Source organism: Ursus maritimus, unplaced genomic scaffold, assembly GCF_017311325.1.
Source record: "Ursus maritimus isolate PB19 unplaced genomic scaffold, ASM1731132v1 scaffold_12, whole genome shotgun sequence".
NCBI lineage: Eukaryota > Metazoa > Chordata > Mammalia > Carnivora > Ursidae > Ursus > Ursus maritimus.
In genome coordinates this window covers 50,090,021-50,114,764 of record NW_024423564.1, presented here as the reverse complement: position 1 = coordinate 50,114,764, position 24,744 = coordinate 50,090,021, and the positions used below count along the sequence as shown (strand labels likewise).

The window sequence follows — 24,744 nt, the reverse complement described above, 5'->3', positions numbered from 1 at the left end:
AGAATCTTTTGTTCCACTCCAACTAAGCATCTTCTCTCCCATGCTTATCCTAGACCTTTTAGTTAGCAATGACTAAACCATCTCTGAAATCTTGATGTTAAGTATCCTACTGTCAGATTCTTACTACCCATCCTTCCAGCTCTTCTTTGTTTCTCACTGCTTATATTTGTATCCCGTGATGTCTTCCAATTCACTGACCCTACCACCTTTTCACTGTCCCTTACTCCCCTCAACTCTTCTCCCACATATCCCCCATCTCTTCCCTTACCCAGCTTAGATTTCAGGGCTTACATTGAAATTCCTCCCTTATAAATACCCTTAGGTGCCTGCCCTACTCACCAGCAACATTTTAGAACTGATTAGACCAAATCTTAACCTACCCAGCCTCAACACAAGAGCAGCTGGACATGATTGGAGAAAAATACTCAACCATGCTCCTTGAGCTCATTCTTAATTAATGACTGCAAATCTCAGATGAGTTGTTGGTATTACTTAGCAATTTTACTGTGTGTTTCAGGTCAGTTCACTCTCCTATTCTCTTAAAACAACTATTTCACACCAGGTCATCTCTCCTAAAATCTACCAAACCAAGGTCATCTATCTCACTCTTACTGAGACAATAGAAGGAATCACAGGAGAGCTAATTCATGTAACTTCCCAAACTCTAGCCCCTCCCCTGCACCGTGGAGCTCATCCTGTTTTGCCTCCTCCAGGGCTTTGCACCTGTATTTCTCTTCCCTCACCTTGATCATCATTTCCTCCATCTCTCAAGCACTCGAGCATGACAATAAAGAAGCCAAATGGACTCCATCGGCTCCCACCAATGACTGTTTCACATCCGCCCTCCCCTTCATAGCAAAACTCTTTTAAAAAGTTTGTCTTTATTTTCTCACCTCCCATTCTCACCTCAACCCACTTCAGTCAGGCTTTAGCAAACTACCCTCAGATAGAAACCGCATCATCTGTACTCTCCTTTTTCCAAACCTATAGTGCATTATTAATCCTCATCTTAGTCTACTCGGTACATAATATTTCGAAGAACTGCTGCATTGTTAATGTTAGCTTAAATATTTTTCCACCCTCACATTTTATAATGGGAGACCCTGAGTGAAATGAGTCCCTTTACATTGATCAAGTGGATTTGAACTGAATTAAGTGAAGAAGGTCTGTCCCTCCTTGGGTACAGACACACCAGCTCCCATGGCATCGCTTCTGATGGGCTTTGAAGCAAGACATGTACAGCTCCAGCCAGGATTCATCTAGACTTGGGTTTTAAAAACTATAACCTGAGTATTTGGGCCTGGCAACCAGAAAAGGTCTATTTGATGCTTAACCTAGCTATGAAATCTCTTAAAAATCACCCTCTGTTTAACTTATATAAATTCATGCTGTTTTTGAGTCTCCAATTTTACTTCATTTTCCCGGTGATTGGAGGTTTTAGTCTCTTATTTTCATTTGAAAAAAATTATTTTTCATAGATTTGTTACATTTCCCCTCAATAAATTTCCCACAAGGGGAAGTAATTCATTCAATGTATGTGTCATGTTTAAAGAAAAATTGGGTGGCTGAATGATTTCTTCTGTTGGGGAAATAACTACAGATCTAGGGGAAAAATATTTTGCGGGGAAGAAGTTGCTCCTTTGCATACTGGAATTCAGTGTCATTCTGTTTGTGATTTTTCAGGTCTTCAACCTTATGGAATCAGTGAGGGTGGATCAGGGTGTAAAGTGTTGGCATGCGGGGATTATAAATTCTAACAGACCTTTTGATTTGGCCAACAAAGTATTTTAAAGAAGTTTAGATTTAAATTTCTTTAAGCTGAGGATGAATCCAGTTCATTAAGACCTCAGCAATTACTCCCCATTATCTTATATTCAACCAGTTTTATTTAACAAATCTTTATTGGTGGTCTTCTGTGTGTCAGGCACTCGACTGGGTCCTGGAGATATAGCAGGGAAGAAGAGATGGCAAGATCTCAGATCTCATGAAGCCTGCATTCTAGGGGAGAGAGACTGATGCAACTGCATTCTAGGGGAGAGAGACTGATGCAACTGCAACTGATGAATCATTGAACACTATGTCTGAAACTAATGGTGTACTATATGTTGGCTAATTGAATTTAAAGTAAAAAAAAAAAGTTTTTCTTAAAAAAATGGGCAAACAAATTAATAAATTTCAGATAATGACAAGTAAATAAGGAAGCAAATAGAATAAGATGATGTGGTGTGTAGTATTTGTGGGAGGAGGTAATAATGTAGATTGAGTAGACCAGGAAGGCCTTCCTGGGATGACATTTGCTCTGAGGCCTCAATGATATGAAGAACCAGGGACAGAGGATGGTAAGCAGGGTCGATGGCAAGTGCAAGCCCCTGTGGCAGGAAGAGTTTGCTTTGTTCAAGGAAAAGGAATGTCAGTGCAGCCAAAATATAAGGAGGGGTGCCGGGGTGGCTCAGTCAGTTAAGTGTCCAATTCTTGATTTCTGCTCAGGTCATGATCTTAGGGTCATAATCTCAGGGTCGTGAGATTGAGCCCCACTTCGGGCTCCACACTCAGTGTGGAATCTGCTTGAGATTCTCTCCCTCTACCCCTCCCCCTGCTCTCTCTCTCCCTCTCTCAAATAAATAAATAAATAAATAAATAAATAAATAAATAAATAAAGTTTTAAAAAAATATAATGAGTAAGAGGGAGACAAGTTTAAAATGAGGTAGCAGAGAGCAGATTAGGGAGAATCTTATAGACTGTGGTAAGGATGTTGGATTTTATCTAAATGTGATGAACAGCCATAGAAGATTTTAAAGCATGGTCTGGTTTATTTTTTTGAAGTTTATTCCAGTTACTGTGGGTAAAAGAGGTTCTAGGAGCCAAGACTGGAAATAAGAAAGCCAGTGACTACTGAAAAAAAATCCAGATTACAGATAATGGTAGTTTGGAACTGTGAATGTGAACAGACTATACAAATATGGGATAAATATTGGAAATAGAGCATCAGACCTTGTTGATGAGTTGGATGCATCAGATGAGGGAAAGAGAGAGATCAAGGCCAGTTCCCGGGTTTTTGGCTTAAGTAACTAGGCAGATGAATGTCATTAATTGATATGGGAAACTGAAGGACTGAAGGAGGAACACATTTAGTTGGAAAAATAAAGGATTCTGTTTTGGCCACGTGGAGTCTAAGATGCCTATTAGACACTCATGTGTAAATTATGACTAGGCATTGGATATAGGAGTCACTGCATAAATTTACATTACCCCTGAGGGCTTCTGAGTTTGTAACTCTGCTATAGTGTATGTCAGTTAAGAACATTGGTTCAAGAGTAAAAAGATCTTTGTATGAATCCAGGTTTTTCTGCTTACCAGCTCTGTAACCTTGAGCAAGATTCTTAAAGTTGTCTGAACCATGGTATCTCATTTACAAAATGAATTTAAAATATTATGTACTTTATCAATTGATTGTAAAGATTAAATAAGTTGATTTATGCATAATGCTCAACAAAATCTCTGGAAAAATATAAGTACACAATACATATTAGGTATTATTGATTGAATATACAGATTGAATATCTATACTTGAGATATGCCCTTTGTATACATTATTTCACCTAATCTTCCCCCAAACACTTCACATCAACCATACTGACTAAATAACAATATACAGGAAGGAGACTGAGAACAGAAGGATGAAAACACAAATTTATTTTTTACTTTTTGAAAAATGTGCACATCTGCACAGTCTACCCCTGACTTATCAATCTAGGAAACATTCATATGAACCTGAAATGTGTCTCTCTCCAGATTCTTATATCCAGATTCTTATATCCAGCTGCTATGTGACATCTCTTCTTTGATGTCTGTCATCTCAGACTCAACATGATTTAATCTTCACCCCCAGGCCCAGAATCTGATCTCGCTATTGACTTCCTCATCTCAGATGATCGTGTCTGAGGCATCCTGATTGCTCGAGTATAAAACCTTGCAGTCCTCATTGGTCCCTGTCTTTCTCACACATGCTTTATGGAAGCCTTCTAAGAATGGCCCCCTGACCTCATCCCCTTCTCTCTCCCTCACTCACTTTGCTCCAGCCACACTAGCCTATTTGCTAATATTCAAATACACAAGCATGTTCTTGCCTTAGGACCTTTTCACTTCCTGTTTCCTTAGCTTGACACTCAAATATCCCAGAAATTCCCTCAGATATCTTACCCTGCTAACCTGACCATCTATTTAAAATTTCAGCTTCCCTAGTACTATGTTCCTTCTCCCCTGTAACTTCTCTCCCTTCCCTATCTTCCCCTTCCTTTCTTTTCCCTTCTTGTTTTTTCCAGGAAAGGCTTCGTACTATGTTGCCTCCAAGGCAACGTAAGGTTTGTTTCTATTCCAGAGGGGCTGGTCATCCCCAGAGAAGCTATAGTGCCTGAAGCCAGTTTCTCTGGAGTCCATTCTTCCACTCAAGAAAGGTCCAGACATCCTCTTCTTGCTAACTCAGCAGCATGGCATCAATTAGTATTGTTTCCACCTGCAAATGAGATAGCCTAACACAGTGGCCAAGCAGTTAGGGCTGTTTGTCTTGTACAACAAGAATTTCAGGGGTCGGTAGCCCAGGGCCTCATGTCACTCACTGCTGTCCTGAGATTCAGGATTCTTTTATCTTCTTTTTCTGCCACCACGGTACTTATCCTCAAAGCCATTAGCTTGATATTCATTGTGTATTGAGATCCCCGCTCCAAACAGAAAAATAAAGAGGAAAGGTAAAGGAGCAAAGGATAGAGTTCTCTTAGGGAGTAAGGCTTGTCTTCTCTGGGTTGAAATATCTGACTTCCAACTACTTTTAACCTACAAAAATGTAAATTTCGTGTGTCTGACCTAAGATTTGGGAAGGAACACCTTCCTCAGAGACTTCCACCTACATAGCATTGGCCAAAACTGTGTTAGTTGGACACTCTTATCTTCAAAACAGAGTAGGAGACAAAGATTGTGTGAGCCTCTGGGGCAGCCAGTTCCGTGCCTGCCGTACACGATTTGGCTCTTCCTGGGTTGCTTATCTTCCAAGACTCAATTCAGTCTCTTGGCTTTGGGCCGTCCTCCCCAGAACATCTGTTACAGGGGGGCCAGCACTCCCACACAGACCTAGGGGAATTCCTCCTCCAAGCTCCAGCAGCTTCCCAGGCCACACAAGAACTTTGGGGTCTGCTCTGTGATATCTACAGATCTTGGGGAATTCCATTTCAGGAATGGGGGCAGGTAAAAATCTCTGGCGCTCTGTCTAAACAAACCATACTGCCATTTCTGTTCTATTGTGTTTGTCCTGCACTGGCAGGACTAGTGAATTGTAGAGCCGAACATCGAAATCTTTACACATATTATTTAGTTTCATCCTCATAGCAAGCCTTTAGCTTTCTCTTCTATCACTGTTTTACACATGCAGAAATGAAGGCTTAGGGGAGTTAAATCCAAGGCCCTTTAGTTGGCAGATGGCAGAGCTTCTATTCAGACCCAGGTCTGCCTCATTCCAAAGCCTCTGCCTGACCTGATGAATTACATTAAACTGCTTCTAAACAGATCTTTCCCAGGACAATCATTTCCCTCTCTATATAGGAGCCTTTGAATCATTCTATGTATTTCCTAATGGGGCTGACCCCACAGGGCAGCTTAACAGTGTCTAGGCAGTTGCTCCCCCATTAGAGCTCCTGAGTTCTCCCTAATTCTAGTGCTTTCCATCCCCCACCTTGTCCCTTGCTCACAGATGGATTTGGATTTGTGGAAATGTCAGAAAGGATATTCTAGAGGAAATAGGATGAGCATAAACAAAACTCTGGGAAAGTGTATATTTTAGCTGGGTTAGAGTATATATCAGAGATCCTAGCACATATGCTTAGAAGGTCAAGTTCAAATCACACCATTAGGACCTTGACTATCAGAGGAATATGAGCTTTTTTTCTGTCTGTAGTCATGATGCATTGGAGGTTTTGCCACAGGAGAGTTAGATTACACTTTGTGTTTTGTGCTGAAAATTAAAAAGAGAGAGAGAGAGAAGTTTGAGAAGTGCCTTGAGTACCAAGCAGACAGGATAATCCTACTGCAGGAATTGTTAAGGGAGATTCGAGAGTTGCGCATCCTTTTCAGTCATATTTTTTTTTCAAAATAGCAATGAGATTTATAAGTTGATACATCAGAAATGTTCACCTGTAAATAGACAAAAGAAAAAAATCAACTATTCCCAAACTGAATTTTCCCAATAGAATAAAAGTTGCTGCTACTTATATTCAATCAGGGATGACCTTAAGCATCTCTTAATTCTATGTCAAAATAGTTAAACCTGCATGGAAATTGTAAATTTGAAAAATTATAAAATTGTACAACCTGCATGGAAAATGGAATGAGTTTTATGGCTTCCTTGTTTAGAGTCGAATGGCCACACTTACGAGTAGAATTAAAAAAAAAATCATTTGAAGAATATTGAAGAAGTGACTCATTTATAAAATTGCAAAGAAAACATGCAAGAAACAGCTAGGCTGCATAAAGTGGTGTTTTTTATTTGTCCAAGTAATGCCACATTATTGAGGTGGCACAGAACATAGTACATCCGTCCATGAGTCAGAAATACGTGAGTCAGAAACACCTTGTTGAAGAGCCCTCTGTCCTTTTTATTACTGAAACTGATGTTTTGGTTAGACGGGGTAATTTACCAGTAAGTTAACATAATTGAGTATTAAAGAGGAAATCCATATTGAGAGAATTGGTTGTGAAAAGATAAAATGAGGAAATGGGATTATTGACAGAGCTGAGACAAAATATTCAGGGGATATCTCTAGCAAATAAATCAGCCCTTCAAGTGACGGGTTTAACTGTGAGTGAGTCAGTCCAAAGACAGGATTGTAGGAAAAGCAATTGAAAGGAAGAGGATACTTTGCAAATGGGTTTCCTCAACTACTCGTATTTGGAGGCAATCATTGTTTCTGTTATTGAAAAGATGGATTTGTAAAGGAACAATGCTCTTTCCAAAATAACAAGTCATGAATAGGAATTGATATCTGAAGAAAATGAATTCACGTTGGTTACAAAGGACTTCTCTGTTCACTTCAAAACACTGATGCTATATACCTCTCTGAAAAGGCTGCTGTGGAAAGAAAAGCTGAAGCCTGTCCTAGTGATTTCGGGATTTCATTCTCCATGAAGGCTAAATGTGACATAAAGGATCCTCAGAGTTCCCCAAAGGTACTGTAATGGTGAGGTCACCCCCAAGATTGGCTGGTTCCACCTTGAGGGAATGAAAAGGAGGGCCGCCTACCCTGATGAAGGGCAAGCTGTGACCTGCTCAGAGGTGTTCGACTTGGATTACAGGAAGATTTAATCTCTAAAAATCATGGCAAAGAGCAGTGAAGCCTGGAGACTTTGCTTGAGCTCTAATAGAATCACGATACCATTTATTTTTGGAATGTTGACGTTTCGAAACTCTTCAGATGCAAAATCAATGCTAAGTAGTTTTATAGAAATTGGATGCATTTTACATAAAATTACCACCAGAGCCGAGGGCAGTGATGCACAGAGGCAGTGCAGACAGTGTTTTGAATGCACTGGAAAGCACAGTCTGGGAGCCTCTGTGACAGCACCTGGCATCCATCCCACATTTTCAGGCCTTTAGCCTTTAAATGGCCTTGGCTGTTCTTGAGATTTCCAGCTCTGTCTAGTCAGATTATGAGCCTGTTGACCATTCATTATCTTCTTCCTGTGTTGTCATCGTTTTAAACACATTAGGGAGTCATTGGTGAACAAACAGTATTTTATACCATGATAAATGCAATGATAAGATCACCTAGGAAATGAGTATAGATAAGGAAAACAGGGGTGAGAGCTGAGTCCCGAGATTCTCCAACATGTAGAATCTGGGCAGAGATGAAAACCCTAAGAAAGCCAATGAAATAGGGAGAAAGCCAGGAGAAGGTAATATCTTGAAAATCAAAATAAGAGAAGGATAAATGTGTCAAATGTTCCTGACACTTTGAGAAAGATGATGCCTGAGAACTGACTGTTCATTTGGGCGAGATGTAGAACTCTGATGATCTAGACAAGACAGATTTCCTATGAAGTGCTGTGGACCAATTCCTGAGCATAGTGTGCTGAGAAGAACAGAGATGTTGGGGAGTGAAGACCACAAATAAAGACAACTTCTTGAAGAACTTTGCTTTTAAAAGAGTGACAAAGGAAGAAAAGAAAAGAAAAGAAAAGAAAAGAAAAGAAAAGAAAAGAAAAAAGAAAAGAAAAGAAAAGAAAAGAAAAGAAAAGAAAAGAAAAGAAAAAAGAAAAGAAAGAGAAAAAGAAGGAAGGAAGGAAGGAAGGAAGGAAGGAAGGAAGGAAGGAAGGAAGGAGAAAGAAAGAAAGAAAGAAAGAAAGAAAGAAAGAAAGAAAGAAAGCAATAGTTGAAGGATAGCATGGAGTAATCACAAGTGTTTTTTTTTTTAATATTTAGGTACAAAGGAAATGCAAAAAGTTTACTTTTCAAAATGTACAATTTGGACACATAGACACTCATAAGACCATAGCTATATCTAAGATAATTCATATCCATCAAACCCAAAAGTGTACCTTTGCAATTCCTCCCAACCCTCCTTGTTACCGCCCCTGTACCCCCCAAAAATCACTAATGTGCTGTTGCTATAGTTTTATTTTCTAGTATTTTAAATAAATGAAAACATGCAATATGTACTCTTTTGATCTACCTTCTTTTACCCAAGAATAATTAGGTTGAGGTTAGTCCATATTATTGCAGTTATTGATAGTCTGTTCCCTTTTATTGCTAAGTGGTGTTCCATTGTATGAATGCATTACAGGCTTTTTTCTTATCTATTCACCTGTTAACATTTGGGTTATTTTGTTTTTTAGTATAACAAAACAGCAATGAATATTCTACATATACAAGCATATTATCTATGAATAGAGACAATTTTACTTTTTTCTGGGGCGCCTGGGTGGCTCAGTCATTAAGCGTCTGCCTTCGGCTCAGGGCATGATCCTGGAGTCCTGGGATCAAGCCCCGCATTGGGCTCCCTGCTCAGTGGGAAGCCTCCTTCTCCCTCTCCCACTCCCCCTGCTTGTGTTCCCTCTCTCACTGGCTGTCTCTCTCTGTCAAAAAAATAAAATCTTAAAAAAAAATGTTTACTTTTTCCTTTCTAGTGTAGATGCTTTTATATCCCTCCCCCCCTTACTACACTGATTACAACTTCTAGTAAAATGTTTAGGAGAGAGAACAGACATTCTTACTCTTCTTAATTTCAAGGGGCAATAACAGTATTTCACTGATGTTTGATGTAGCTTTTGCATAGATGCTCTTTACCTGGCTGAGAAATCTCCTTTCTATTTCCAGTTTTCTAGAAGTTTTTATCAGAAATGGATATTGAATTTTGTCAAATGTTTTTTACTGCATCTACTAAGATGATCATCGGGGTTTTTTTTTTAGTATTAATATGGTGAATTACCCTGATTGTTTTTTGAGTGTTATACAACCTTATATCCTTGGATAAACCCCACTTGATCATAATGTTTCAACCTTTTTGTATATTATTGTATATTATTATATTTTGTATATTATTTGTATTGTATATTATATTATTTACTATAATTTTAAGAATTTTTTCATGTGTGATCATGGGGAAATGATCTGTAGGTTTTCTTTTCTGAGAAATGCTGACTTTAAACAATTAGTTGGGAAGTATTCCCTCCTTTTCAACTTTCTGAAGGTGTGTGTAGAATTAGTATTATTTCTTCTTTAAATTTTTGGCCGTATTCACCAGGAAAACCATCTGGGCCGGCAGTTTTCTTTGTGAGCATGATTTAAACTTTAAAAAAATTCAATTTCTATAATAGGTATATAGATCTATTCATGTTATCTCTTCTGTAGGCCATTCATGTTACCTCTTTCTTCTTCAGTGAGCTTGGGCAGTTTGTGTTTTTCAAGGAATTTAGCCATTTCATCTAAGTTGTAGAATTTATTGGCATAAAGTTGCCCATAATGGTTCCTTATTGTCTTTATTATATCTTTAGAATCTGTAATGATGTCTACTCCTTCATTCCTGATATTCTTAATTTCCATCTCTTTTTCCTTGTAAATCTGACTAGCAGTTTGTCAGTTTTGGTGTTTACATGAAGAACCTGTTTTGTCTTCATTGATTCTCTCTCTCTCTCCCCCTCTATTTTATTTCTACTCTTATCTTTTTTCCCCTCATGCTTACTTTGGTAAGCATATTTGCTATTATTTCTCTAATTTAAGCTAGAAACTGAGGTTGTTTATTTTATTCTTTTCTAATAAAGGCATTTAGTGCCATAGATTTGCCTATAAGTACTGCTTTAGCTGCATCCCACGGATTTTGATATGTAATGTTTTCATTTTCAGTCAGTCAAAATGCCTTCTAATTTCTCTTTTGATTTCGTCTTTGATCCATGAGTTATTTAGAATGTTTAGTTTCAAATACTTGGAGCTTTACTAGAGATATTTTTGTTATTGAGTCCTAATTTAACCCCACTCTGATCAGAGAACATACTTTGTATGGCTTGGATTTTTTTAAAACTTACTGAGACTTATTTTATGGCCTAGAATATTGTCTGTTTTGGTGAGTGTTCCATGTACACTTGAAAAGAATGTGTCGTCAGCTGCTGTTAGGTGTAGTGTTCTATCAGTGTCAGTTAGGTTAAATCGATAGCATTGTTCAAGTTTTCTATGTCCTTATTGGGTTTCTATTAGTTCTATCAATTATTGAGACTATACTTCTTGATTTTTCTATTTGTTCTTTTTTTGCTTTTCTGTTTCTTTTTTCATGTATTTTGAAACTCTGTTTCATATATTGGTGCATAAATGGTCAGAATTGTTACATATACTCTTTACAGATTGTCTCCTGTATCATTATGAAATGACCTTCTCTTCCCGATAATATTCTTTGTTTTAAAATCTTCTTGTTCTTATATTAATATAGTCATTCAGAATTTCTTTTGATTAGTGTTATTATGGTATATATATTTCCACTCCTTTTCCTTTAGCTTGTATTTTTATATTTAAAGTGGCTTGTTACAGGCAGCATAATGTTGAGTCATACTCTTTTATCCATCTTGAAAATTGCCTTTTAATTGTGGTGTTAAGGCTGTTTACATTTAAAGGGATTATTAACATGGTCAGGTTTATATTTGCCATGTTGCTATTTGTTTTCTATTTGCCCTATCTGTCCATTATATGCTTTTTCCTCTTTTTCTGCTGTTTTGGGTAATTAGGTGTTTTATGCTTCCTTTTTTATTTCCTTACGTAAAGCTCTTCATTTTTTAAAAATTTTAATGTTACTTTAGTGTTTCTCATGTAACTCTTTATCTTATCCCAGTCTACCTTCAAGCAATATTATACCACTTCAAATATAGTGTAATGACCTTCCCACGATATACTTCCATTTCTGTCTTCTTTGCCATTGTGCTCTTATTGTCGGTCGTATGATTTACTTCTGTGTACATTACAAACCTCACAATACATGGTTATTACTTCTTATTTCTCTTGCCAGTCAATTGTATTTTGAAGAGATTTTTAAAAGAAGCCAAAAACTTCATTCCTTTGTGTAGATACTGATTTCTGTCTGGTATCATTTTCCTTCTCCCTGAAGGATTTCCTTTAACATTTCTGAGACTTCAGGTCTGCTGATGATGAATTCTTTCAACTTTCATATGTCTGGTGGAAGTCTTTTCGGTGACTATTTTTTGTTTGTGGGTTGGTTTGTTTTAGATATAAATTTTTACAGTTAGATTGTTTACTGATGTGCAAAATGGAAAATGATGATGCAGTAGCACAGTCTAGGAGTAGGGGAGAAAGGGCAGGATTCAGAACAGAAGACTTGGCTTCAGATACAATCATGAGAATTTATCTACAGTCACAAGAGGAAAGACTGAGCAAATGTTTACTGATGTGGGTGAGTTGATTGATCTATTAATGGATACAATCAAATCAGGTTTCCAGGTTTGAATCGAAGATCCACCATTGAATAGCTGAGTGATCTTCAGCAAATTATTTAAACCCTTTGAACCTGGGTTTTCATATCCATAGAACCAAATGAACAACTGCCCCACAGAGTGACTATAGCAATGAGACAAGTTAATATATATCAAACACTGAATACGTGGCCTGGCACATTGTAAGTCTTCTATACCTGCGAGGAAAAAATGTGTAACTTTTCTTAGCTTTACTGCCTGAGTCAAGGAGACTCTGGGATCTCATTTTTCCACCTGTACTTTCTCTTATCCCCTCTTCTTTCACCCCTCCTTCCTTTCCAAAAGAACACATTTAAAACTCAAATGCCAGGCTGTCTGCAGGTGCAGTGTTTAAGACTGATAACATTTGGAGGCCAGATGTTAACTGATGTAAACACTATTAAATGCTCAGTAGACCGGAGGCTGAGGCAATGATTTCCAATTTTATGATTATTATTTGGATTTATAGCAAATCAGTCTGCCACTCCTCCCAGACCCCTACCTCCACCAAAAAGACGTGTAGCCTATTCATTCTCAAGAGAATATAAATTATTTTTAAAAATATGAAGTTCTTAAAATATTAAGTAATGGCATTTCACACACCTAGAACTGGGGATGCAACCTCCACGTAAACCTCAATACCTCCTTGCAGCCCTCTCTGAAAGGTCAATGGCTTATGAAACTTGATCTAAAAAATAGTCTCATTTTCTGAAATAAGCCCCAGTAATAATCACAAAAAAATCCTATAGCAAGTTTTTAAAACAACTGATATTTTATACTTGAGGTTCCTTAGGATTAGTGTGGGAGCTGTCCCAACGACAGGAAGTCAGTAAATGAGTTCTTCTCCTAGTAAAGAAATATATTTTTTCAAATAGCAGTTAGATGGATCTGCTATGAATCAGTGAGGTGATTGTTAGTGTTTAATACATTTACACACTCATTTATTCATTAATTTATTGAACAGACATCAGTTCAGAACTAACAGTATGTCCCAGGCCCAGTGCTAGGCACTAGTTAATGCATTGGTAAATACAACAGATGACCTTCATGGAGCTTTGAGAGAGGAAGACAATTAAAAAACAATGAGCTTACAAATATATATAGCAAAAAGTAGAGATAGGTGCTATGAAGATAAGGGGCCCTCCATAAATAATGGGTTGGGAAAGGAATTTTTTTTTTTTAGTAGCTAACTTAATCCAAGGCTTAAAGAATGAGAAGAAGGCAGCCATGCAAAGAGTAAAGGAGAGAACAAGCAGAGACCAGCATTTATTTATTAATTTAACAAATATTTATTCAGTACCTTCTGTGAGCCAGGAAGTATTCAAAGCAAATAAAATATACTAGTGAACAAAACACACACATGCAAAACTGCTAAGGTTGGAAAGGATTTGGCATGTTCCTGAAACAGAACGGAAGCCCCTGAGGCTGAATCACACTGAGCAGAGGGGAGTGTGGTATAAAATGAGGTTGGAGGGGTGGTGGCAGGGACTGGATTATATGGGGACTTGTAATGCATGGTGAGGAGGTTGGATTTTATTTGAAATGCAATGACATAATTGGATTTTTATGTTAAGAGATTGCTCTTGCTGTTATGTGGAGAAGAGTTTGGAGGATGGGGGCAAGTGGAAGCAGGGAGATTCATAGGGGCTATTCTAGTTCAAGTGAGATTTTAATGCACTGAAATCATGGTGGCAGCAAAAATGAAGTGTATCGTTTTGATGTAGGATGAATAGAACTTCTTGGCCAACTGAAGAAGAGGAAGGGAATTTGAGGAAGGAGGTCAATCATGGATGATTCAACTGAGTAGATGGCAGGTCTATTTACCACAGTGAGGGAGACTGGTTGAGTAAGTGGATGAGGGTGGAGGAGGTTTGGACTAAAGACTGAAAGTAATTGAAGTTTGCTGGCCTAAGTCATAAGCAATGAAATCAATCCAAAAGTGAAATTCATTATCTCATGGGATTAACATGTCCCCCATCACTGGAGCATATACCAACAAGCTAAGTGACCATTTATCAATAATATTTTAACTATGTATCAAGCAGAATTCTAGAGCTGATTTCCAGATGGTATCTGAGAACTTATAAAAGAAAGCAACAATTCCTGGAAGCCATCACTGGTTGAGTAAGAACTGGTTTTCCCAGATCAGGATCATTTCTCTTGAAGGGAATTTCACTTGCCTTCGAGCTACTGGAAGCTGACACAATATTTTTAAATAAATATATTATTTAATTAATAGGTTTTCTTTTTGGCAGGGCTACAAACATATAAATGGGAATACTTATATCCTGTTAAGAGACCATTTGAACATCTTCTATGACAATCTTTTAGAAAAGATGGAAAATGTAGGCTGGAAAATATTGAGCTAGTAGGAAATTTGTATACCCAAAGTGCAACTTAGAGCAGCAGGACCACAGAGTACTAAGTTCTCAATCTTGGTTCCCCTCCCTCCCCCATGCTTTATAAAGTCTACATGCAAAACACATTCCCACCCAAAATTATTATCATCCGGGGGGACCCCTACCTTTCCTGAGAATCACTGTCCTACAGAAAGTGACCATTACTGCTAAGAGTCATCCTAACCCTTAGAAGGTTTAAGTGGATGAAAGTCTGAGAGTAGGTTTGATAATTAGAACGCATAAAGAAACATACTTACCTTATAACACTTATATGTCTGAAAATCATTTTTTACCTGGAAATAGATTGACAAAACCCTTTGTTTACTTGTTAGAAATAATGTTCTTATAATTGTGAGGTAAGATTGTTTACATTTGGTCCTGTTTTCCTTGTGCGTCAAATCATACAACACAGGAACAGCACAATGTGAAGTTATTAAAGGATCACATGAAAATTATGTCCTTAGCATTTGAAAAGAAAAGCTTTTAAAAATGACACTCATATAATCTCATTAGAAAAATGAAGTATTGGTATTACATTTTTGTTTATGCATTTCTTTCATGAAATGTTTACAACCCAAGAAAGGATCTGAAACAACAAGTAAAAGAAAGAAGTTGCAGCATAAATTCCTTAGCAAAATTAAAGCTTTCTACCAAAGGAACATTAGGAGGAATATTCTTGGCACGTCTATCTCTGATACCGTCAACACCAAGGGAAGAGAATGACTGCTGCCAGGGAGGACCATTTGCTTTCTCCTTGGGCTCAGTACCCTATGAAAGGTATTCCAGTCCTCTCTGCAGGTGATATTTGATATCAAACCTCAGATTCTTCTTTATGGAGCTAGCTTTTAGAGGTCAGGTAGAGAAGAGAGCAGAAGATAGCTTGGTGTCCCCACAGCACTCCCATCCCTTCTTGCTGGAGAAGTACATCTGTGCTATGATGGGTATCAAGGGGAACTGGTAAAAGTTCCTTGGTCCCAAATCATTCATTCCTTCATTGGTATATCCATCAGACATTTATTAAGTACCCATAATCTGATAGACATGGCCTTTAGCAAGGAGGTAAAAACAATATGAAAAAGATGTTCTGTGTTCTTGAGGACCAAAGCAGTTTGGGGGCAGATTAGGACACTAACGATTATGCTGGACAAGTGCTATGGCAGAGTTACAAAGATATCAATACATGTATAGCTATATGAGACAGCGGAGCAACCAGCTCAGCTCAGAAAGGGAGCAGGGATGAGGAAAATTAAATCGCTAGCTTAATAAATGGCGCCAAATTCGAGCACAAGTATCATCTGACCAAATTCTTTGGTTACAAGGGGAGCAGAAATGGAAATCAGAAAGAATCCAGGGATAGACTTCCCACTACCTCTATCAGATCTCAACCCAAGTGTACCATCTGGGAAAGATTGTGGGGTGGGGGTAGGGGTGTACCCTGATGTAGAGCTGGAGACCACCTTTGGGGTTTATCGAGTGGATCTTCTGACCACCCACACTAAAGAAACACTCTTTTCCATACGTGTCTCTCCCACACTGTTAGGTTTTATTTTCCTCAGAGCAACTATCTGATACTACCTTATTTGATTGATTTATTGTCCATCCCTCCCCCATAAGGACCTTGTCTGAACGGCACATGGTGGTATTCTCAGACCTGGAACAGTGCCTTATTTTATAGTGGGCACTTAATGAATGAGTTGAATGAATGATCATTAACAATATAAAATCACATCAGGCCGCACTTGAGAACCAATCCTTCCTCCATCTCCGAAATGTCTGTAAGATGTCTAATCTCAGAGGGGCCTCAGAGATCTTCCACTCATTCTTTTCTTCATTCATTTCAGGGGGGAAAGACTACGGCGTGGGAGTCAGGGTATGGGGAGTCTCTGTTTCATTCCAGTTATTTCCTCACAGAGCAGGAACTGGAAGCCAGATCTTCAGAATCCTAGAGCTCTTCAGCATTACTCTGCTACCTCTGGTTAAACCTCTCCGTGGGGAAAGCACTTTTGGATTATTGCCATGAATGTAATTTTCAAAGCCCCTAGGAAAAAAAGAAAGCAGTGGGAAGCCGCTTCTAGAATTCAGATGAGCCCAGCATCATCGTTCTTCTTCCTTGTGAAGGCACAGCCTTTGGAACTGAAATCTCAGGGCAGAACCACAATATTCGGCTGTAACTATAGCCAGAGGAGATCTGCTTTCCTGCAGCGAGGACATGGGCTCTACATCACACTGGCTGTGATTTTGCACAGTTAAGTCCTTCATTAAAAATTAGCACTGGCAGCAGCCTGCCGCCATTCATTGTATCAAGGTGGGTCACTGCCATTGTAGGTAAGAATGCACGCCCCTGGGCAGCTTCCCTATCTGCAGGGACCGGATAGCACACTGAGCTGATGGCCATCGTGAGTATTTTTATCAAAACTATAAGCAAGCATTTGAAGATGTTAGTTTCTGAGTCCAATTGAGGGAAATATTTTCCCACAGAACTTTAAAGAAACATGGCATTTTCTCACAGACGGACCACGGCCATCCACACACACACATTCTATACGCAAACATAGACACAAAAGTTCTCAAAAGCCAAAACTCCCGGGACACAGCTCCTGGGATGCTGCAGGAAGGTGGGAAAGAATGGGGAAGGAGGAACCTATCAGCTCCCCCGAGGGGCTTCTCAGAAGTCTTCACCTGCCAGAGGTTTTATTCCAAATAGAAGAAGATTTTTGTCAGATGAGAAATATAAAGGATGAGATCCTCTCATTCGTTTAACAAATACTGGTTATACGCCTTCTGGCGTGAGGCTCCGTTCTAGGCCCCAGGAATACAAAACGATTTAGGCTTAGTCTCTGCTTCAAGGTCACAGTCTAGTGGAGTGAAAGAGATGGGTACACAGAGGAATACAATCCAGCGTGGCCGGTTCTGGGATCAAGAAGGGGCATGGGGACATGGAGGAGAGGCCCTAGACACAGACCCAGTGCCCTTCAAGGAGATCACATTTTGGAATTTTTCAAATGAAGTTTCACATTTTTGGAGGCTCCATTTTCTCCTCTTTGAAATGGGAGGAAGAGAATTAGCCTTCCTGAGTTGTAAAATTTGAGGGCTGTATGCGATATTCAATGAATACATTTTTAAGAAAGAAAAGCAAAATTGAGAACAGCAGGGCCCTCTCCAGATGGTGGTGAGCCACTACGCTGCCCTGTGAGTTTAAACCTCTCGGAGAGCTCACGATCTTGACAGTGGAGCTATTTATCAGAATAAGCCCGAGACTCACCTCTAGAAGGGCTGAGTTGAAAAAGAAAAGTCTCCTCTGATTCGGAAATGAATTATTCCTGGGAGGTTGTTTCATGAGTTTTTGTTACAGAAATTGGGGTATGCGCAGGTAATTGGGGGTCAAGAAACAGCCGCCCTGAGAACAATTGCAGGCAATTCTGCAATCACCTGGCTCAGCTTGAATTCTTGGAAGTAGAGCTTCTCTTAGTTTAATAAAAGGTTTCATGTATACCTTGTGGTTCTGTTCTTTATCCCTGATTTTTCCTCCTACGCTTATGAATAAGGCCTCAGTCACATTTCTCCCTCCAAAACTGGCACGCAGCCCCAGCTGCTCCGACTGGAGGCTGGGAGGTGCCTCCTGGAGGAAGCTGTAGCTGTCTTCTGCCATCTGCTGGCTCGCTGTTTGCACCAGTCCGGAGCTGGCTCTGCATGGATTCTTAGGGAATGGAAACCTCCAGCAGAGAAAGTGTGGGGCAGAGAAGGTTCTCACTTTTATTAAAAAAGAAGGAGATTTGAAGATGGCAAACAAAGTGGCATAGGAGGGCTTTTCCCAGGATGGGGTTGTGTAAAGATGTCGCCATCTCAAATCTCCAAGGCAGTGATTTTTCGATGCAAGATTGTTTCGTTCAGGGAGAACACAGCCGTGTGTCCAAGTTTATTTTCTTTTGTTTTGTTTTTTTCCCCTTTCATTTTACTTGAATTCTTAGATCATCACCTTATAAGTCTGATCAAATAAGTCACTGCCCCATCTCTGTAGACTCATTTGAAAGAAACAGCAGCACCCCATGTCGGTGGGAACCGAGATGTGAGTAAGCAGGTAGGAAGAGGGAAGGGAGAGGAGAAACATTTCACAGTAAATCGCAGTGTTCTTCAATCGGTGCGGCTGACGTTTTTTTGAGGATCTGTTAATTACAAGGCTCTGACCCACATTCCTGGCATACAAAAGTGAGTAATTTAGGGTCCCCTCTCTCTGGAACCTAAGAACCTAGTGGGAATCAGCTAAATAGAGAATTAAGCAGAGAGGTGCACATGCTGTGATCAAGGATTGCAGTAAAGGAGCGGAGGGGAACGCAGAGAGGAACGTGTGTTTACATCAAACTCAGGCTGCATGGTCAGAGAACACTTCCTGGAGGGGGTGCCCTGAGCTGAAGTTTGAAGATAGTGACTTATCAGAGACTGGCGGGAAGGCCATTCCCATCTCCGGGAGCACCACTTCCTACCCCCAGTGTCACCTGCTACCACCACTGCCTTGGGAGGCAGAGACTCTAGATACAAAGCAGGAGAAAGTTGTTGAAATATTCAGTCTTAGACGAGGAGCAATTGACTCAGCCCAGGGTGATTGGCCAAGGCAGGGAGAAGCAGGCAGAATCATGAGGGAGGGCAACATGCAGAATCCTGGACAGGAGAGAGTCATTATGGGACTTTCTCTGAACCTAGAAGAGAGGCAATACTGTTTCTGTCCACATGCTGGATATGGACAATCCCTTCCAGAGAAGTACAGTGAAATATTCAGAAACTCACTAGTGACATCCTCACTTAATCTATCTGAAACTTCTGAGTGACCTCATCTAAATATTACAGTAGCTATAGGCTGAAAGATATCAACTACAATGCTATTTAAGGTCATAGGTGCAATGCCAACAGTAAGGAAAATGCTTAAGAAAGTATGGTACAGCTTCTCGTGAACCATTAGGTGCCAGGCCATGAAAAATGCTAATTTCAAAAACCGCAGAACATGAAAATACTTGTACAAAAAAATCATGCTCCAAGCCTACAGGAAAAATATTCAGGAGGAAACATACTAAACTAATAAAAGTGGCATTTTTTTCTCTATTGTCTATGTTTTATATAATATATAAAACTCTTATAGCTGTTATAATAATTTCTTTAATACTAAGAAGTCTAAAGGTGAAATGTGTGTCCTGATTAAGGCAGGTGCAAAAAATTTAGCCTACATAATTCATCCTAAATGAATTATCCCCATTTATGTGTTTGTTTCTGATATTTCAGATTCCATTTTCTCCCTAATTGTGTTTCAATTTGTGTGGTCTATTCATTTTGCTTGTTAAGTCTGTCCTCAATCTTCCCCTTGCTCATACCCCTCCTCCCACCCTGGGTCTGCGGGATGTATTGTGATGTCTGCCCGCTAATTTTGCTGTGACTGGGGCTGGTGTCTGGTTGGTGATTCATGTTTGTTCCTAAGTTGTACATCTGTGTTGGTTGCTTTGAAACAGTGCCCCAGGGAATATGAAAGGCCGTTTGTCTCACTGAGACTGCTTCTTTGCACCAGAATTCTTCCCTGGCTTTTTCTGAATTCCAGCAAGCTCTTCTAGGAGTTTAGAGTTTAGGCACGATAAAGAATAAAACAAAACAAAACAAAACAAAAACAAAAGCAAAAGAGAACAGCCTGGAGAGAGTTTTGGTGTCTGGGTCTAGTCCCTGCTTACCTGGTAGGACCAAGTTTCTGATATACAAACCCTGGGGACAGAATGCCTTGTGACATCCACTTTAAGGGTAATGCCTTGTGGATTTAAACTTTCTGCCCACTAGGAATGCCTCTAGCAGAACATGGGGCAGAGTGAGGCCTGGTGGAAACTCTCAGTGGTAAAAGTTCTAAGACTTCGGTAGGCATACCCACTTGGTGCCTGTCTAATATTTTAGCACAGGAACACGCATTCATAATGTTTAATGACTGCTGCTGCATGGGCACTGACCAATTAAATGGATGCAGGCCATAGTGCTAAAGCTAGAGACCCCTGCTGTTCCAGACACCAACCCCTTAGTTACTGCATCACCGGGGAGACCAGCAAATTCTGGAGGGCCTGGGGCAACAGCTGGCTGCCAACTGTTACAAAAGTATTTCAGTGTTTTAATATCCATCAAGGCTGAACAGATACATCCAAAATGAATAACATGAGTGCACATGAAACTTCGAAGCTCATGCCCATTCTTAAGGGCCACGGTCACCTTTTAAGAACTTCCCTCTTTGTCCTTAAGAAGAGTTCAGAGCCAGAGTCAGGACCTACCAGTTCTTCAGGATCTGGGTGGCACAAAGGAGCCCTTATCCACAAAGAAGCTCTTTATTTCGCTCAACTAGTATAGATCTCCCCCCAAGGAAAGTTTGCAAGTCAGCTTTCATTATATTTTCACTTGCTGCAATGTAGTTGGCTTACAACATAGCTCTACCTCGAAGCAGGCAGAGAAACAAGCTGGTGTGTGTGAGTGATTGCCCACCTGCCTGCTTGCCTGCAGTCTCTGAAAGGCAGCTCCATCCCAGACCATTAGCCTGCTGTGAAAATCCATGCACTGGTGCCTTGAAAGTCCAAATACATATTGGATTGTTATGGCTCTTTCTTGTCTTTTTAACCAGAGATTCTCACCCGCTGCTTCTTATCAGACACCTGGTGTTTGTAGGTTGGCTAAAAGCAGCTTCTCAGAATGGTCTCCGGGGAAGCATTATAACCCTGCATTCTGTTATTTCTTTCCCGTTTCAAAGAAGCCTACAGCTTCAGGGTAATTTGCTGCTTCTCTTGTCCTCATTCAAGATAACAGTTAAGGCTGCTCATAATCTTACTCTCTACATACCAAACACAAATTTTGTTTGAATTCAGAGGAAAAATTGCACTCAGCTAGCCAGCAAGCCATTCTGATACGCTGTGATTAGAGAAGTCTAGGGTTGTAGAGAAATGAGTTGGAAGACTTGGGTCTTCCAGTACTCACCCTATAAGGTACGAGCATGTAAACTTGAGCAAGTATTTAAAAATCTCTTTAAGCCTCATTTTCCTCAAATGTCGAGTGAGGGCATACTGTATACTTTACAGGGTTGTTATGAGGAGTAAGTGGAATCATCGATCAGAAAGCGATTTGTAAACTAAAGAAATATAAGCAGAATTCACCCCAAGAGAGAGGGTTGTAAGAACGAGTGAAAGGAAAGACCTTGAGTATAGAAATAAATAATGGCAGCTTGATGAGTATGAAGGAAGCCCACTCTTGTGATCTAGCTTGGGAGAGAGAACATTCCCAGCTTCATACCTTCCTCAGTACCTCTCTGCAGAGCTGAAGCAGACCTGCTGGAGTGGTCTAGAGAAATGGTAGGCAAGAGGGTTCCTGGCAGTTTAAAGCAAAGGGAGGTGGTGTACCCAAGGAAAATGCATCGGGGATGATGGAGAGCATGGGAAGGACACAGAGCCTCATGTGATACCAGGATAGGGAGAGAAGACAAGAGATAATATCTCCACTGCTCCCATCAGTGTGTTCATTGGTCAGAGCTCGTTCGACTAATCTGGGCTGGAGGGTACCTTCCTAGGGTGAGCAGACTGACTAGAAATCCTACTGGTTCTCCTATGCTAGAGCCAGTGGCTTTACCCTCCTCCAGAGACAAAGCTCTGCAGCCCTTGAGGGTAATTTGATATTATCAGATTAATTAAATCATTTTCTGTGGTTAAACTTGCGTGTGAATATTAAGTCTCAGACTGGGCCTCCCATCTAATCAGCCAGTGAATGTTTTCAGGATAGCACTTTGTTCCTGAAACATGGAGAAATATGCATATTGTATTTTTAATGAGATCGTGATGTTTATTTATGGCAGGAAGAAGCCTCCCAGCTACGAAGACTCATTTAAGTGATAGTTTAGCGTCTGACACGTAGAGCTGTGTTGGATGCTGTCTTTGAAGTGGCTTGTTATCACCAAATGATTTTACAGTTGGCTCTTATTATGAATTTGTCAAAGTTACTCTTGCCCCTGAAAGGCCATGGGGCTTTGCTCCAGGGTTCAAATCCTGCCTCCACTATTCACTAATGACTGGACTTCTGTGGGACTATTTCCTTCATACAAAATGAGAATAATAATGACTACAATTCAGAGCTGTTTGGAAGATTAAAATGGTGCATCAGGTGTGAAGTTTTGTGTAAGATGCCTGGCACACATTGGTTCTCCATGTATGTGTGTCACATGTCCTCCTCCATGCTTATGTGACCAGCGTTTTTTGCTTTCTCTTAAGCTTTGATGTGGAAAATGGCCCTTCCCCAGGTCGGAGCCCTCTGGACCCCCAGGCCAGCTCTTCCTCTGGGTTGGTGCTCCATGCCACCTTTCCCGGGCACAGCCAGCGCAGAGAGTCCTTTCTCTACAGATCAGACAGCGACTATGACTTGTCACCAAAGGCGATGTCAAGAAACTCTTCACTTCCAAGCGAGCAGTAAGTACGAGCCCTGGGTGGCCTGCCATCTCACACTTACCTCATCTTTAACCTGTCACAGCAGCAACAACAACTGTTCCCCCTTTAACCCGTGGGAAGGAGGGAGGAGAAAAATGAGCGTGAGCAGAGGTGACAGTGATGATCCTTAAAGACATTAGTGCCCTCCAGCATGAGAATATGTAGCTGGGGTCTCAGGCACAGTGTGCAGTTTTCATCTGTTATTGATACATTTTTTAAAAATTGTCATTCAGCTTCATTTCCTGAACTGTTGAATCATTTATGGGTTGAGAACCTTAACAGTTTTTGCAAATCATACTTGAATTTTCCACAGCATGTGCAGTTTGCATGAGGCTATGGTGAAAAAGAAAAACAGTAGTTGGGGACATGCCTCCTTTCTCAGTGGTCTTTGCTTGGTGACATTTAATAAGCTGTCATCCAGCCGCATGTCTGTGTCCCTTCTCTGGAACCTTAACTCAATGCCCACTTGTTGCCTGGCTCCTTGGTGAGACACAGCACACTCTGCCACCCTATTAAACACAGCTGATGTTCTTGTTTTGCTGCTATTAATCGTAGATCTCTAATTTTTAAAGAACAATGGTGGGGTTGTATTATTCGTTTATTAAATTTCTGAAACCAAATAAAGTTGGATGCTGGAATTCATGCCTTAAAAGGTTTCTGGGCACACGTACAATTGTTTTTAACATTGTATGTTATAAAAATATTGGTAGCTCCCTAAAGTCTCTGGCCTGGAAATTTCCACTGGGCTCTCTTGTGCTGTTGGAAATGAAGCTATAAAGGGTCAGCCTCTTGTGAAAAGGGCAGGGGACATTTTAAAGCTACCAGTAAGAAAGGATTCCCCAGGGCATTTCTGCCAACAGATTCTTCCAGAAGCACCCCTGGCCTAAAAATGTCTCGATCATTGGGTGGGCCAAAATTCATTTCTTTGGCAAATACTTCCTGAATCTCTCCTATGTACCATGTAGCATGCTAGGCTCTGGGGATAAAAGATTAACAAAACAGTGGAAAAATCATAGAGGAGTTAAAAACAGATATTCTCAGAAAGGTTGCATCCTCTCAGGGAGGTTACAGTTAATAAGAAAGATAAGAGGAACACCCACATAACTCCACTACGGAGTGGAAGGAAACATTTAACACGCGCTTACCACGGGGCCAGCGGCCCTGACATATGTGTTATTTCTTTAATCTTCCCAGCAGTCCTGTCAGGTAAGTCCCACTATTATCTCCACAGTACCGATAATGAAAGCGAGCCTCTGAGAGACTGAGAGAACTGCCCCCATCCCACGACTATATGCTATGCTGCATCCCATGATGTAGCTAAGACTGACCATAATTGAACCTTTTCGATTCTGGTTGCCTGTGTTCTTCAAACTGCAAAGTAGAATCTCTACCACGCGGTAGAAAACAGAGGGGTGCAGAGTCAGGATGCCGGAAGCTGAAGGAGAGGTAACCACTTTGCGGCCGATGATGTAGAACCAAGGATGTTTCTGATCAAGGTTGGCCTGGGGGCTTGGCTGAGTCTACCTGGAATTTCCTCTTTTACCAAGAGAAACACCTCTCTAGACGTTGTCGGTGGAGAGCATAGGAATCGGCGTCAGCTGAAAGGAATTAGAGCTTCATTCACATAGCGTTTGACAGGTGAAAGACTAGCTTCTGGAGGCAGCTCACAGTTCCCCAAACTCTTGCCAAACAGCATGATGAGTCTCAGGGTCATTCCAAGGCTTCCCAGAAGGTTCTAGCTGAATTTCAGATTAAACTCTGAAGATTTTTTTTAAGAACAAAAAGTTATGAAAATTTTGAACCTGAAGAGAACTTAGAGATTACAGTCCAACTCAGTCTACAGCTCTAAAAAGAGAGATCTAATTCGGAATGACTCTGC

The 24,744-nt window shown here is 40.2% G+C and overlaps 1 protein-coding gene across 1 annotated transcript in view; it reads left to right on the top strand.

Moving 5' to 3' along the window:
• LOC103663139 (cAMP-specific 3',5'-cyclic phosphodiesterase 4B-like) overlaps positions 1–24,744 on the top strand; it is an 86,163-nt gene that overhangs the window by 41,683 nt on the left and 19,736 nt on the right. The window contains exon 2 of the mRNA XM_040626591.1: positions 22,653–22,847. Within this exon, the coding sequence (XP_040482525.1) occupies positions 22,653–22,847 (195 nt within the window). The remainder of the gene's footprint in view (positions 1–22,652; positions 22,848–24,744) is intronic.